Genomic DNA, 16378 nt, shown 5'->3' on the forward strand with positions numbered 1-16378 from the left:
AGATGGCGCTGTGGACAGGCCGAATGTCACGAAACGTCGCGAGAACTCTCGCGTCTCCACGTCCTCAGTTCTGCTGGGGAGCCCCATACCTACTGAGTAGGTCGGGTCAGCTCGGTTACATCCGGGTCCTTCTCTCTCCATCTACTGTCGGGCCCTGATTTCCTGTATCCTCCGCTAGTGGAGGAGAGGAGAAGGGGGGGCGCTTGCTCCTCCGCAACTGGTGGTGGGAAAATGTCCAGCCCTGGGTTAACCGCAGCCGCCGGCGCCGGAGCAGCGAGGGGTGGAACTGCGACGGCGGAGTGGGGGGCCTTCGAGGACAATATGCAGGTATGGGGGCGGGGAGACCCAGGCCTTCAACGGCCAGGTGTATGCTCCGAATTACAATGCCCTCTTCCGGAGTAATTAACTCGGAGTAACTGCCACCTTCGGTGCCGTCCTTGACATCACTGGTTTGGGTTAAGGGATGGGGAACATGTGGTCCTCCAGATGTTGTTAACTGCGCCTCCCATCGTCTCTCACCACTGGCTGTGCTGGTTAGGGCTGATGGGAATTGCAGTCCGCCAGCATCTGGGGGCCACACGTTCCCCACCCCCTGGGTTAAGGCATCAGCGACACAGCAACCTGCTTTTTAAAAATCTGGCAAGAAATTTAATAAGAATATAAGACGTTTTTGTGAACCACCCAAAGAGCTTCGGCTATTGGGTAGTATAGAAATGCAATAAATAATTGCCCTGTTGGATCAGACCATGGGCCCATCTAGTTCTGCACTCTGTTCACACAGTAGCCAGCCAACCAGCCATTGGCCAAGGATGAACAAGCAGGACATCGTGCAACAGCACCCTCCCACCCATGTTCCCCAGCAACTGGTGCACACAGGCTTACTGGCTCAAATACTGGAGATAGCTGTTTTCTCCTGGGAATCGTGGAAAGCGTTGAAACTATAATGATACGCAGATTTAGTTGGGAGTCAGCCCCTTTGAACTCGGTGGGACGAATTTCAGTTCCTGCTTCCAGACATGGATATCAGGTTTATCTATTTATTATGGGTTTTTGTGTCAGAATAACCAGCAGGACCTTGCATAATCAGTAATTTTGTTAACAGTTGCCTCTAGATGGTGTTAGTATTTAGCTTGAATTATGAAAACTTCATAAGGCTGTGGGTTTGATAATTAACTTAGCTATCCCAGGAATGTTTATACTTGTAACACCCTTTAAAACACCAGTAAAAATAAAATAAATCTTGGTACAGTGTTTTGTTAAAATGCATAGTTATAGAGTTCTTCTCTGCAATGGCTGCTCTTTCCATGGCATCCGGCGAACTAGTTTTAAGTGATAATTGTGGTTTTAAGAGATAAGTTGTTTTTTAAAAGTTAATTATGTACTGAGGACACAGGAACCTTTTGTAAAGAAGGGAGATGCCCCCTTGGCCTTCTCCTAGGAACCTTTTTGCACAAATGCTGCTGCCAGTATGGAAAACTGGATGTGGGAACGCCTGGTAGGCTCAGACCCATATAGGCAGTACCTTTTATTGAGGATTTCAGGGTTTTTTATGCCATTAAAAAAGACTGCCTCTATATCTGGTCTATTTAGCAGTTGTGTGTATTATTCACCAATTTTAAAATAAAATTGGACAGCAACATTGATGAATTTATTCCAAAAATGATATAGAATTTGTTAACCTGTAATTGGATTAACTCTTGGTGGCCTAATAAAATATATCATGAGGTATTTCTACCCAAGCCCCCAATTTACCTTTTTGTTGTTCTTTTTTTTTTCTTTGCCAAACTTCCTGCAATTTTAACTTAAGCCATCAGAAGAAACAGCCCCACTCACCAGCTCCTTGTAGTGCTTTCTGCCTATCCAAAGAGGCCTTATACATATCTCTTACATTCTGTTTCTGTTGACTTTCCATTGCATACACTTTCAGCAGACAAACATGACTTTACAAGAGAGACAAGCTACCAATTGCATAACTTACTTTCATCTAATTGCCTCCTGTCTCTATATAGGGAGTCAGGCATCCTGCTGTAGAAAAGTCTTTTCTATCCAATAGAATATCTATCACTCTATTAATCACAGTTGCAGACCTTGTAGAGATATTGGCCCTGTTCAGAAGACACCATAAACCACAGCTTTAACTACAGTGCTTAAGGCTTTTTGACTTAAGCACTGTGGTTAAAGCTGTGGTTTAAGGTGTCTTCTGAACAGGGCTATAGGCTTCCTGTAAGCATTTGGTTTTGCTGTTTTGACAGCAATTCCTACATGTTTTACAAAGGAGACCTACTATAGATGTTTACTGTGAGGTCCATGCTCTACCCATCACCTTATTATTATTATTATTATTTATTTATATAGCACCATCAATGTACATGGTGCTGTACAGAGTAAAACAGTAAATAGCAAGACTCTGCCGCATAGGCTTACAATCTAATAAAATCATAGTAAAACAATAAGGAGGGGAAGAGAATGCAAACAGGCACAGGGTAGGGTAAGCAGGCACACAAGTTGATGATCCAACACACCTATGGGCTATCTTTTTCCAAGCATCTACTGTTGTGAAGAAGCTGTGGTAGCAATCATATTTGGAACGTAGTGTAGGCATGATGAGCGAGGCAGGCAGGAAAAGCAATATCTAATATAAGAATACGGTAGTGTACGACTTATTACTATTTATTTATTTATTTATTACATTTACAGTATATACTGCCCCATAGCTGAAGCTCTCTGGGCTGTTTACAAGAGAGCTACCCAACCAATTTTGCTCTTTTAAATTTTAAGCAGAAGTTTGACCAGTGCAGACATGCATAAAATGTTGAAACTTCAAAAAGGTTATGCTAGTTATGGGTGAAGAGGTCCAGTTTTCCAGTTTTTCTAGTTTTAGGGTTAATGCCTAAAGGCCTCTGCACCTCATATGGTCTCTTGTGCTGCCTTTTGTTATTTACTTTGATGCATTTATGCCCTGCACCTCAGGAAATAATATTTACAGGGTGGTTTATATTAATAAAACAAAACAAAAACACAGCTCATTTAAAATGGCAAAAGACTCCACAGGGCAAAACCCAGGGTTAAAACATTTTCAGCAGCATGATTAGCAAGCAGCATCTTGTGATCAGGGTTCTTGAGGTCAAAGGCTGGTGGCTTCTTTTGGGCTTTTGTGGTGGCTGCTGTCCTTGGCACCAGCTACCTCACCTCCAACTTTAAGGGCACCTGAGGAGGGTTTCCATAGGTCAGGGGTGTGTAGAAAGTAGATCTGTGGGTGTTTTGGACTTCATCTCCCAGCATTCCTGACCATTATCGATGCTGGCAGGGGCTTCTAGGAGTTGAAGGCCCACACACTGGAAGACCTACTTCCTGCCCATAGCGTACGGACAGGTTGATAGAAGGTTCCTTCATGTGCCCAGGTTTCAAGCCACAAAAGGGCTTTAAAAGTGACCATCAGCAGTTTGAACTTGACTCAGGAGTTCAAACCAAGAGTCAGCAGGGCTCATATACCACTGGCTAGAAATGTTCCCAATGCCCCATCCCTATTAGTAACCTCACAGCTGTGGTCCATACCAATTTCAGTTTCCAGGCCATCATCAAAGGCAGACCCATTTACGATACATTGCACTCATCTAGTCTGGAGGTTTTCAGAGCATGGATAACCAAAGTAAGGCTGTAAATAGCTGGCTTCAGTCTTCTCTCTAGTCTGTTGCAATGAGCTCTACTAGTTTGGGTGGACTGTGTGCGCTGGATTTGTTTTGTACCTAAATTATTGCCAGTGCATTTTGTCTGAGCTGTTTGGAGATCCTGACAGGAGAGCTCCAATTCTTTTTATTCGTACACGAGTCTTGCATTTATAAATAAGTAAGTAAGTAAGTAAGTAACTTCTTCATAAAGTTCAGTGGGAGCTTTTGCTAGTTATTGTTGGACATTAAGATCACTCAGTGAGATTGGAAGAATGTACCAAATAGAAAGGGTAGGTTTCCTCTTACTCTTGGAGTCCGCAGCGTGATGCCTGCCAAACTCCCTGCCCATCATGTTTTGTTTTTTGACTATTTTTTTTAACTGGGAGGCAGGGATGCTGTAAAGCACCATCTTTATTTTCAAACATACCTCTAAGACCTACATGGGCCCCAGATGCATTCTTACAAAATAAAAATGGTGAGTGGCTGAAATCCAGGGCTTTATTTTGAAGTGTTGCCAGCCACCCAGGGAAAAAAAAGAGTAGCAATGGTTGCGAGCATTTGGGGAGGCAGGGGTTAGACAGATTGGTGGGGGAAAGGGGAGGTGTTCTGCCTGTCCATTGTGTGTGCATCATTTTTGGGGTGTGTGTGTGTGTGTGTGTGTGTGTGTGTGTTTGCTTCTTTTGGCATTTTGTTTGTGTGTGGGTTTTCTTGGGCTTGGTGTGTGTGCATCTGTGTGTATAAGTGCGCTTTGCCTGGATTGTACATGTGTGTTTTGGGGGGTCTCTTTCCTGGGCTGTTTGAGGTCACACCATGCATGGCCTTGTTCTTAAGTGATTCATGTGTGCATATGCAGCTCATGTGCACCCCTGTAATAAGAGGAATTTATTTCAGCCCTCTTTCTGTTGGTTGGGCTGCACCTCTGGGTAATGTTTGATGCCCAATCTTCAACTGTGCATATTTTCACATTGTGCAGGGTGGGGGTTCTGCAGTAATTGACATGGAAAACATGGATGACACATCTGGCTCCAGCTTTGAAGACATGGGTGAGATGCACCAGCGCATGAAAGAAGAAGAAGTGGATGCAGAAGCAGCTGCTGCAGATGAAGAAGATGGAGAGTTCTTGGGGATGAAGGGTTTTAAAGGGCAGCTGGGGCGCCAAGTAGCTGATCAGGTAAACAAAGATTTTACCTGCTTCTCTGTTGTTGCCGCTTCTCTGATTTGACTGAGTTCTGGGGCCAGGAACCTGCTGGTTCCTGCATGCTTCTGATTGTAATCTTCTGGGGACAGGGGTTTGATGCTTCCTCCATAGTGCATTCCCAGCTTCTGTGTTCATGCCTGTCTTTTTTAGATGGATAACTTATGGTCTCGAGAACCTATGTGAGTCATGGGCCTTGCCAGGCACAGAGTCAGTGCAAACAGTATAGGGTTTACAAAAACCAATTTCCCAGAATTAGATTTAGTTCCTTTTGGTCTTCAGAAGTAAGGTTAACTCACACCTAGAAAAAATGGCCTCTGTGTTCCTATTTTAGATCGGAGAAAGTAAAGCTAGAGAAGTAGCATCTTCTTCTACATGCATGATCTTGCAATAGGCTCCTTAAGTATTTCTGTTTTGGGATGCTGAGCAAGAACTTATCAGTGAGTCTGAGCCCTCTACACTGACAAGAAGTATTTACCTGCAGAGATAGTGGTCTGCTGCCACCAGTTCCAAGCTATTGTCCAGGCTTTTTAATAGGAGCATAACCTTCTAGTGGCCAACTACAAAGATCACCGACGTAGTCCACTCTAACCTAAAAGGTGGGATGAATGCTAATGCTTGTGCAGAAGCCCTAGTTGCACTATAATAAACCAGTCTTTCTGCTGCAGTGAGAAAAGTGCGCTTGATTTGATTAATCTCTCCCTGCCTCTCCCTTTTTTAGATGTGGCAGGCAGGAAAACGACAAGCCTCAAAGGCCTTCAATCTTTATGCCAATATTGATATCCTCAGGCCCTACTTTGATGTGGAGCCAAACCAAGTTCGGAACAGGTAAGCGGACTTGGCAGGTTTTCCCTCCCACTTCTCTGGCTATCCCTTGTCTATGAAGTAGCTTATATACGGCTACCCTTTGCAAATGAAGCTATGTTCATAGCAGAAGTGCAATCCATTTTAGAAACCGATTTTTGCCACCCAATATCTTCCAATTTTTAATAAAGAAAAAATAAGCTGATAATTCCCATAAACAGTGCTTAGGTTACAGGAACAAGAACCACACTGCTCTTCTGTTTGCTTGCAGGGAACTGTGAGGAGGTGATGAAGGATTTTCCTAGCCGTAGTGTCGTTCCTCGCACAGATCATGCCAAGCTGTTTCATTATCAAACTTTTGATTCTATTGCATGAGCAAAACAGGGCTATGGATTGTCAGTTCAGCAGATTCCTTAGCCTTATGTGCCCTGTCCAGTGAGCATAAATCAGAATTCCATTAATCTGTTCTCACAGTACTGATGATCGAGAGGCACAAACTGCTGCTAAGCCCCTTTTCTGGCGGATGTAACCTCCATGACTATTGTGCTGACTGCAGAACAGTAAGAAATTCTGCTGTGGACAATATGCCAGTATAGAGCAGACAAGATTAGGACTGATGCCCTTCTTCTCTCTCCTCCTGCCCCAATTCACCATCCCAAAGTTGTATGTCTAATTTAACAGGGCTGTGTATGGGTTATGTAATGAGAAGTGTAGCCTTCCTCCATCAAAGTTCTGATTCTATAGCATAAGATCTTGCATAATTGTATTGATTTTGTATCCTATTTTTCAATCTGAACAGAGCCAGTGTGGTGTAGTGGCTAAGGTGTTGGACTGGGAGTCAGGAGATCCGGGTTCTAGTCCCCACTTGGCCATGGAAACCCACTGGGTGACTTTGGCCAATCACATACTCTCAGCCCAACCTACCTCACAGGGTTGTTGTTGTGAGGATAACATGGAGAGGAAGATGATTATGTACACCGCCTTGGGTTCCTTGGAGGAAAAAAGGCGGGATATAAATGTAATAAATAAATAAATAATTTAAATGGGATGGTAATCTAAGATTTCTGATTCCATGTTCATAGCTATTAACACTCCCCTGAACATTTTGTTCTCATTCAGGTTGCTGGAATCCATGATACCTGTGAAGATGATTAATTTTCCCCAGGTGAGCTCATGTACTACACAGTACGTTGAAATTTTGGTTTAATATTTCGAATGTACTTGTGTGGTTATGTTCTGCCCCATTTCCTCTACCTATAAAGGTGGTGTGGTACTGTGTTTTATCATGGATGCACAATAGTATTTTCCTGGTAGTGAATCAGTTTGGTAAAGAATGATTGTTTCTCCAAGTAGAGTTCCTTTGCCTCACTAACATACAGTTTCACTCTCCTTCATTGGTTCATAGTTTATATTATTTAGCAAACAGCCCATCCATACCAGTACGGTGGCAGTACTATTCAAACTTCTGAGCAGTCCTGTACTCCCTTCTCACTTTTTTCTTTCGCCACTGTCTTCTGTGTTTTGCTGTGCTTCTCTGGATGCCGTTGGCTGAACTGTTCTGATATCACAATGGGCTTGGGCTGGCTGAAAAGTCAAGGCCACTATCGACTGCCTTTGGCTCAGATGCTTTGATGTCAAAGAGTAGCTGTCCTGCCTTTAATCTGACAGCTGGGTGCTTAGGGCATCACTGGAGATCTTAGAACCTGAATTTCAAGCTACATGAACATAATATGTGAAATTAAACTGTTTCATTTATGTCTGCACACCATGGGTTTTCGTATTACACTTCACATCAGCCTAGCAGGCCCAAAGCCATTTACTAGAAAGGGATCACTAATACTTGCTACTTATAAAATAGCATAATTGTTTTCTCTTGCTGGTTCTTTTACTCCTGCAAATGCTCCAGAACATTTTCTGGGCACATTTTCTAATTGATTGATACAGTTGGCTTCCCAGAACACTGATCAAGGACTACTATACCTTTTTTCTTTTATAGAAGATAGCTGGTGAGCTTTATGGTCCCCTCATGCTGGTCTTCACACTAGTGGCCATCTTGCTGCATGGAATGAAGACATCAGATACCATCATTGTAAGCAGAACTTCCTTTCCTGGCAAGTTACTAGCCAGAGTTGTTTTAAGCGTTCTATTCAGGGGTGTTGAAGTATCATGGACATTCCCTTGTGAGGGAGAGCTGTTTTGAGGTGCAGGTAATGCCTACTGCAGATTTGACTACAATGGAATATCTGTAGCAGATACTGCTTGATAGCCCCATTTTCGGTTTGCACAGTGTGTCCCTCTAGTGCAGGGAAGGGCAATCGCCAGCCCATGGAGCCTGCTCATCCAGACTGTAGAGGTTTGGGTTCCTCCGTGGGCCTCTCCCCCTGGCCTGGAAGCTACTGTAGGCTAGGAAAGGAGGCGGGGGAGAGGAATTCCCTTCTTATCTCTGATCTGTGGAGATAACAAGATTTCCCTGTATGCCATACAACCTCCTAATGGAGAACAAGTCATTTGCAGGGGAATCCCCTTGTTAACTCTGATCACAGATCACAAGGGCATTGGGGGAGTGGTGGTTTCACCTGCCCTGTGTCCTTGTATAGACACAGGGCAGGCGAAGCTGGTTCCCAACAGCTGTATGAGCAGGATGATCTTCCTGATGCAGCCGTTGAGAACCATGGCCCTGCCCCTTTTGATATCCCCTGATATCATGTGGCCTGTGGAGGGCTAAGTGGGGTGCTGGTGGTTCATCCTGCTCCCCTCCCCCCAGATCATGGTTGCCCACCTGCTGTTCTTGTTCTTTTCTGCAGAGAGAAGGCACACTGATGGGTACAGCGATTGGCACCTGCTTTGGTTACTGGATAGGTGTCTCTTCTTTCATCTATTTCCTCGCATACTTGTGCAATGCTCAAATCACCATGGTCCAAATGTTGTCACTACTGGTAAGTAAGAATAAGCTCTCCAGCCAGCTACTTGTCTCTGGCAGAATCTAAAGCCATACTGGCTGGGGACGATGGAAGTTGGTGTGCAACACATCTGGAAGACACAGGTTGGGGAAAGCTAATCTAAAGGATTGGACTTTTGAGTGTGTGTGTGTGTGTGTTTTATGAATAACTGGTTCATATCTGCACCGTGTAGCTGAGCAACTTTTTCTTTAATCGGTCATGTCAGACGGGGAAGATGGCAGCGAAATTAGGCCATTCTTGTTAGCTTCCAACAGAAATTAATTCACCTCCGCAAATCTGGGAGGTGATTAAACCATAATTTTGCTAGACATGCCTGGAGCATAACCTGACATTCTTCTGGCTGGAATAGTCAGGCATAATGTTGACATTCAGCTGCAGCTCATTGATCTTCAGCTACTGGAGTGGTAGGCTGTGGCAGGTTGAATGAGCAATAAGAACATATTACTGTCTGGAATTTTTCACATGCCTTCATGCCGGTCTCTGGTGTGTTTCTTTCAGGGTTACGGACTTTTTGGGCATTGCATCACTCTCTTTGTCACCTACAATATCCACTTTCACTCCCTCTTTTACATCTTCTGGCTGGGGATTGGTGGCCTCTCCACATTACGAATGGTAAGTAACAGCAATCGGACAGAGGCTCTGGGCAGATCAGGTTTGGGGAATGGTTCAAAAAGTAGATGTAAGAATTTGTATCTGAATTTGCTTATTTTCTTCTTCCTTCCCAGTTTCTATTAGTGTGTACTAGATTATATATGTCCATTCCAGGTAAACAGTTTTACTTTAACTCTAGCCAATGGTATAATGCATTTGCCTCTTCAGACTTGAACACATCATCTGTCATGCCAAGTATGGTGGAGTTGATAAACAGCATTCAACTATATTATCTGGTTGTTATTTTAATTGTCAGTCAAAATACATATCCCTGAATCCCTCTACAGTACAGTACATCGATTGTAGGAATGACCGTTCTGGCGTATGGTGGAAGAATTGAAATCTGAAATCTGGATTTGCTTAGGCTGTTGTTTCAGGGCATCAGAAAGACGTTCTGTTTTGAAACTGTGGTTCTGTCATTTTCACCACAGCTGACTTGAAACACCCTAACTCTTGTTTGGTGACAAGTGTGGATTCCCAAAAGGCTCTGCTAATTTCATGCAGCATTTCCTCTGCTGCCTCTAGCGGGCAATAACAGTTTCCTCAGTTTGGCATGTTATTCATGAAATCTAATGTAAATACCCAAACTCTGATGGCCCCTGGAGGCATGGCTATTGCCTCTTTCACAGCTGAAAAACTCACATTTAAAAGAAGGGCGTGAAAGGCTGAAAAGGCTCAACATGTGTTCATCCGGTACTTTTTAAGCCTGTGGATTCTGTACCAAAGGTCATCGTAGAAATTGTTCTGTTGTCCTCATGCAGTTGTGCTTTAGGTCTCCTACCAGTCTATAAACCTTCGGATCTGAGCTCTTGTCTTTCCTAGGTTGCTGTGTTGGTGTCACGCACAGTGGGACATACCCAGCGCCTCATTTTGTGTGGCACGCTCATTGCCCTGCACATGCTGTTCCTCCTTTATCTGCACTTCGCTTATCACAAGGTTGTAGAAGGTAAGAGAAGGAATGGAGAGCAGTAAGGGACATACTTTGCAGTTGTTCTGCTTTTCACCTTGTTGGAACAAAGGCTGCAAAGCCAGCCAGGCCTGACCTTTGAGAACATCCTCTAGCCTTTTTAAGCCACCATTTCTGTTTCCTGTGAGATGTCAGAATGCCGCATTCTTAACCCTGTGTTCCCTCTTTGGGCCAGTTCACACACACTAGTTTTCCAACACTGCTGTAAAGTTCTGTACAGGGAAAACATCAAGAGTGGTGAATGCACAAATGTATAATGCCAGTTCTAATTATTCTAATAGGAAACTCATTTTCTCACTCACTTGCACACACACACACAATAATACAAGCCAGCCTTCAGTCCCTGAGATGTCCGAGAGAGAGCAGCAGTTGGTTGTGGTACTTAACGCTGACATTACTTGGGCAGAAGACTGCTTTGCTTTGAGAGTGCCCCTGCGCTAGCAACTTTTACCCATCTGTCACAATTTGCACTCTTTTCTCACACCCAATCCTGCACCCCATTAAGGAGGTACAGATTTTTGTACCCTTTGTCTGAACCAGTTGAAATCTCGCGCAGTCCAGCCTTTCGGCCTCCTTCATGATCACAGCCTTTGCCGGGCAGGGTGAACTTGCATCCATTGTGCCTACGTATCTAAATACTTTTCTAATTTTGTCTGCAGTCAAAAGTGAAATGCTCAGCTCTTTCTTGACGCCAGAACCTGGCTGCTTCCCAGTTGCATCTCAAGCCCCCACCCCTCCACTGGCACGCTGCGCTAATTATGCATTTTTGGCGTTTACTGAGAAAAATTACACCCAGGGGAAGAAGTGCACGTGTATGCAAAGATTAGTGCTGAGACAGCAAGAGACCAAAATAATATGAAACGAACCTGTGACAAATCCTGATACAGATACACCGGAGGCTTAATATTGACTGGGCTTGTTACTTTTTTCACTTGCAGGCATCCTGGACACATTGGAAAGACCCAACATCCCTCCCTTTCAGAGAGTTGCCAGAGACATTCCAGTTGTTTCCTCTGCTGTACTGAACGTCACAACCAAAGCGGCTGCTGCGCTGCCCTTGTAGCCTTACAGACTCTGGCATGTTCTCCCTGCCTCTACATAGGTCATCTACTCTGCTGCTGTTACCTAGGGAAAGGGACAAAGTAACAGGAGCAGGACTTTGTTTTATCTGCAGATCTCTTCTTGGAAGTGAAGGCAGCCGGTTCCCAGCATGTTTCAGAGGAAATGTATTTCCCAGCCAAACTGTGCTGGCAGTGCTTTTCTCCTGGCGCTGCGCGCACATTTAGTGGGGATTGCGTAGCTCAGAGTCTCCCTCTGTACACCCTTTGTGCTTGCTCGTGTCTTCTTAGCCTACGTGCTTGTAATCCTCTCCTTTGCTGAGGGAAGAATTAAATTAAATGGATGTTTGTTCTGAGCAATTGCTTCCATTGGACCCTCGTCGTAAATGCTGAAGAGCAGGCGGTTCCAGGCTGTTCTCCTTCCGTTCTAAAACTCCAACCAAAACTGTGGTCATAAATTCCTTTACCCAAGGTACTTCCTTTCACATAAGCAACATTTGGCTTTGATTGATGCAAAGAGTGGCAGACGGCCACCTTCCTTCTTTACCGCTTCATGAGAGTGTTTCCATATTCTGCAGAGTGCAAGTTCAAGTGTCCATAATACCTATTTTCAATCAGTCTCTGAATTGTATATATTACATACAATGTCTTATATGTTGAGACTGATATTTTTGGTTAGTTTGGTTCTTTTTGTTGTGTGACATTCTAGGATTCAAGGAGGGACTTATTTTGCCTTTCTGGGCTTAAACTGCAAGTCATGTATCCAGAGGAGGGAGTCATTCTTACTCAAGTAGTAGCGCTAAGCTTACTAAGTCATGCATTTATGTTGGTAGCACGTTTAACTCACCACATTGAAATCCCCGTCATAATGTCTTTACAAAGCACATTTACACTGTAACTGGGACGACTGCTGACAGTTCACAGAAATTCATTCTTCCTATAGCCATTAAGTCACTCCTTTTTATGTACCATATACCCACCATCTTGTTGGCTGGACTCTTCCAATGTACACAGTATGACTTCCTCTGGAACTCAAAGCACTTCATTTTAATTTTCTACCTTGCTCTAGTTCTTTCTTTTTTAACGTAAGTCCAGTACTTTACTAAAAAGAGAGAGACAGAGAGAGAGACTGAGATTTATTTAACAAGAGCAAGAACAGTTTTCTGATTTTAAAAATAGTATAAATAAAATGCAACTCTTATCACCAGTCTGTGTATCATGAATATCAATCCTTGCAAAGTTATTTTACTCAGATTTTCATGTCTGTAGTGTCCTTTCAGAAGAACTACTGAGTTTCAACGTGATATGGCTATTATATCCTACAAAATACCTTGGCTAGTAAGAGAATAACACTGGTTGAAACTTTTAAAAGTATTTATGTATTTGATTTATATCTTGCCTTTCCACCAAAATGATAGTACTCAAGGCGGCTTATGTAGGTAACAGTAATTGTCACCTGTGGAAACTAAAGATAACAACACATGTGATATAAGAGTTGGTACTGCAGGTACAATGACACATCACAGTCTCATCATGTTTATCATCCTCTCAAATACTGGCATACATGAAGCTACATCTGCACAGGAGGCAGAAGTGTGGGAAACAATACTGGGGCCAAAAAAGTACAATAGGGTGGTCCTAAGCATCAATAGAACCTCATCCCTCATGTGGCCTATGTTACCCACTGATTGCCCAGGAGTCTACACATCTACTATGTCAAAAGGTAGGACTCCATATAAGTTTTGCTAAAGTACCACAAAATGTGCAGGACAGGGTGTGCTAAATTAATGTATGTACCCAAAACCTGTTGTTTTTTTAAAAACCCTAGCTAGTTTGGTCATGAAGAAGGTTCTCAGTTATCATATTTCCCACCCACTTATTAACTTCTTGTCCCAGTCCATCCTGGGGATTCAGAGTAGGTTACAGTACAAGTGAATTGACAATTTGTATTATTTTAATACATTTGAAGTAAATCCTATTGTAGGCTTTTTAAACTCTAACTACTGCTTCTATCCTTTGTCTCTTACAAAAGGTTCCCTAATTTAGTTATTTATTTATTTGCATTTATACCCCACCTTTTTCCCTCCAAGGAACCCAAGGCGGCGTACATAATCCTCCCCATGTTATCCTCACAACAACAACCCTGTGAGGTAGGTTGGGCTGAGAGTATGTGACTGGCCCAAAGTCACCCAGTGGGTTTCCATGGCCGAGTGGGGACTAGAACCCGGATCTCCCGACTCCCAGTCCAACACCTTAGCCACTACACCACACTGGTTATCACATGCACACCCCTTACTGTTCCTTATCCTTCTGAATCTTGTTGCCTACTCAGCCCCATGTACACAGGGGCTTATACCCAAAGAGTTCTGTTCATACAAGGGGGCTCTCTTGTCCTCCTGCCCCACTGTTGCTCATTCTCCCTAAGGGTTTGGGGACCCTCCCACCACCATGGATAGAACAAGAGCTCCCCGATAACCTGTTAAGAGGTTCCCACAGATTTAAGGCCCAGAGCTAAATAAAGAAGTTTGGCAGTTGATGATATTGCAGGCTGCAGCTTTCCAGCAGGAGTGCCAAGCAATAACGAAGAACACTTAATGGAAGTTGGATACATCCCTAGAGTCCCCTTCCCAGCACTATTCTAACAATAGTCTTCCTAATGGAACAGAATTTAATTGAAAACTGCAGCTAATTTTGCTGCAGCATTGCAACATCTGTGTCTCAAATAATGTGTGTTGGCCCAAAGAGCTGACAAGATGTTTCTTCTTCTCTTTTGACACCCTACCGTCCTTGTTTTCAACTCCCAACCCCCACCTGTTATGGGGCTTTAGGGTGTAATCCTACACCCACTTAACTGAGAGTACAACCCACTGAATTCAGTGGGGCTTACTTCTGTATAGGATTGCTTAGGGTTCTTCAGGGTCTTTTTAATTTAATAATTTTATTTTACATTTTTTAAGTTTACTTTTGTTTACTTCTAATAGGCTGTAGGCTACTCTGAGCCTTTGAGATAAGTGGGGCTATGAATATATACACTCTTCTTTGTGGTCTGTGCGCATCACAAATATAGGCTCTGCAGTGGGATAGGTGGGGCTGTACATGTTTATAAATTACCTCAGTGTGGAAACAGGTGCCTAAGCATTTTAGTGACTTGAAGATCCAGGGTAATTAAAGAGCTACACAAAGGATGAAAGGGTTGCAAGTGACAATGCCTGCACCAAAAAGCTGAAAGAACAGGTATGTTTAACCTACCAGAAATATGAGCAATTAAACTTCTGAAGCTGCTTTATACCAAAGCAGACCAAAAGTCTATCTAATCAAGGGGCTGTACAACTTGTACGCCAAAAGCATCTGGAGGGACACAACTCCCATCATCCCTAGCCAGCAGAGCCCATGGTGAGCAATGATGGCAGTTGTAGGGGAAAACATCTGCAGGGACACAAGTTGCCCCCTGCTCTTATCTACTGTCCTGTATCCTAACAGTGGCTCTCCAAGGCCTCAGGCCTCTAGTCTTTGCTAGTATTGAATGTGGGGCCTTCAACATGTTCTACTGCTGATATATCCAGGAGGCAAGTTGCTGACCAAAACAGATGTTCAGGCTTGGGGTGCAAGGGATTTGTATGTGTGGGACCAACATGGACACCAGTGGTGTAGTGGAGCCAGAGTTTGCAAAGTTGAAGAGGTGGGAGTTTTTTTATTGGTTTGGATGATTATGAAATCTGCCACCCCACCTGTTAGCCTCTTCTGTTCCTTCTGAGCATAGCTGCAACCCTCACAGTAGCTGTTGGGGCTGTGGAGAGGAATTTCCCAGCAACAATTTATTGTTGTGACCTATCCATATAGAAACGCAAAGTTCTGGGGAGTGGACTGGTTTTTAATTGCTTATTAAAACCCATTTGGTTTACAGAAGACCTACAAATGACATACATAAAACAGATGGATCAACCCAGCCGCCTTAATTTTTGTGACTCCTCTTGGGACTGTGGCTTTGGGGACTGTCATGATGATTGCCTGCACTTCCAAATTTACCTCTGTGGACACCCGCCATTAGGTTAATGGTGCAACACAGTCAACAGAGCTGAAATACCCGTCAAAATTACCCATTCTTCCTTTTTAAATGGGTAAATGTTGCTGTAGGGACCTGCTCAGCTATTTTCATGTTCCTACTGCCTAGATAGCACTCTCAACCTCCTTTGGGCAAAATCTGGAATTAGCAGCAGTGCTCCCTGCAAGTTTCACATTTATGGATCGCTCCAATAATCAAGCTGACAGCTGTTTGGATTCTATAGGTGCTACAAGTAACATATTGCCCAGGGCTGCCCTGCCTGCCCCTGGGATGTAGGCCTTCACAGAGTCCCCTGGAGGGAATACAGGTGTGGAAGGAAAGGGCAGTGGCGCAATGTACTAGGGATAGGTGAAATCTATGTGAAAAGAGAATGAGCTGCGAGTTGAAATGCGCCTGCTGACTTCTTTGCCTTTAAGCAGGCATTAGACCCTATTATTCCTGCAGGCCCTTCCCTTTTTAGCATCTTATTGTTTTATATTTATGCTGCAGGGTTTATTGATTGTTTTATCTTTTTAAATTGTTTTAACTTTGTATGCCACCTAGGGTATACTGTATATAGGTGGGATATAAATTGAATTAATAATAATAATAATAATAATAATAACAATAATAATAATAATAATAACCAATTTACGTGGGGCTTGCTTGAGTGAAACTCCTGTATATGCTCTCTTAAAATGGAGATGACTTTGCAGCAATGCTTAGCTGATTGCTCATAATTATTTTTGCACACACACCCCTATACCTTGGCCACTCAAAGCAAACAAATTCATGTAACTCCCACATACTTCCCTAGATTAAAAGCTGCAAACAGCAACAGAAATGGATACAAACTAAAAGAACCAAAGCCAGTCTTCATGTCATCCTGTGAGTCTATCAGAAAAATACAGAGGAGAAAATAAATGGTGACTGAACAGTAAAGAAGCACAACCTTCAGTGCCCCTCATGTATTTTCTTGAAGTTCCTAAGGCTATAGTTATGTTATCTAACTGCATCTCCCGAAACTCAAAGA

At 43.4% G+C, this 16378-nt stretch overlaps 1 protein-coding gene across 1 annotated transcript; it reads left to right on the forward strand.

Annotated features, from left to right (window-relative positions):
- The first annotated feature begins 80 nt into the window (after positions 1–80).
- YIPF3 (Yip1 domain family member 3) lies at positions 81–12510 on the forward strand. Its single transcript, XM_063124229.1, has 9 exons — positions 81–327; positions 4642–4839; positions 5585–5691; positions 6787–6832; positions 7664–7756; positions 8472–8603; positions 9126–9239; positions 10101–10224; positions 11184–12510. The coding sequence occupies exons 1-9, from the start codon at positions 232–234 to the stop codon at positions 11306–11308; spliced, it is 1035 nt and encodes a 344-aa protein (XP_062980299.1). The 5' UTR covers positions 81–231; the 3' UTR covers positions 11309–12510.
- Positions 12511–16378: the final 3868 nt, after the last annotated feature.

This window comes from Elgaria multicarinata, chromosome 4 (genome assembly GCF_023053635.1).
Source record: "Elgaria multicarinata webbii isolate HBS135686 ecotype San Diego chromosome 4, rElgMul1.1.pri, whole genome shotgun sequence".
Lineage (NCBI taxonomy): Eukaryota > Metazoa > Chordata > Lepidosauria > Squamata > Anguidae > Elgaria > Elgaria multicarinata.

Excerpts from the sequence above, each read along its gene's own strand:
- YIPF3 (XM_063124229.1), top strand. The coding sequence starts at position 232 with ATGTCCAGCCCTGGGTTAACCGCAGCCGCCGGCGCCGGAGCAGCGAGG. Across the intron at positions 4,840-5,584 it reads GGCGCCAAGTAGCTGATCAG|ATGTGGCAGGCAGGAAAACG; the intron begins GTAAACAAAGAT and ends TCCCTTTTTTAG. Across the intron at positions 9,240-10,100 it reads GCCTCTCCACATTACGAATG|GTTGCTGTGTTGGTGTCACG; the intron begins GTAAGTAACAGC and ends TGTCTTTCCTAG.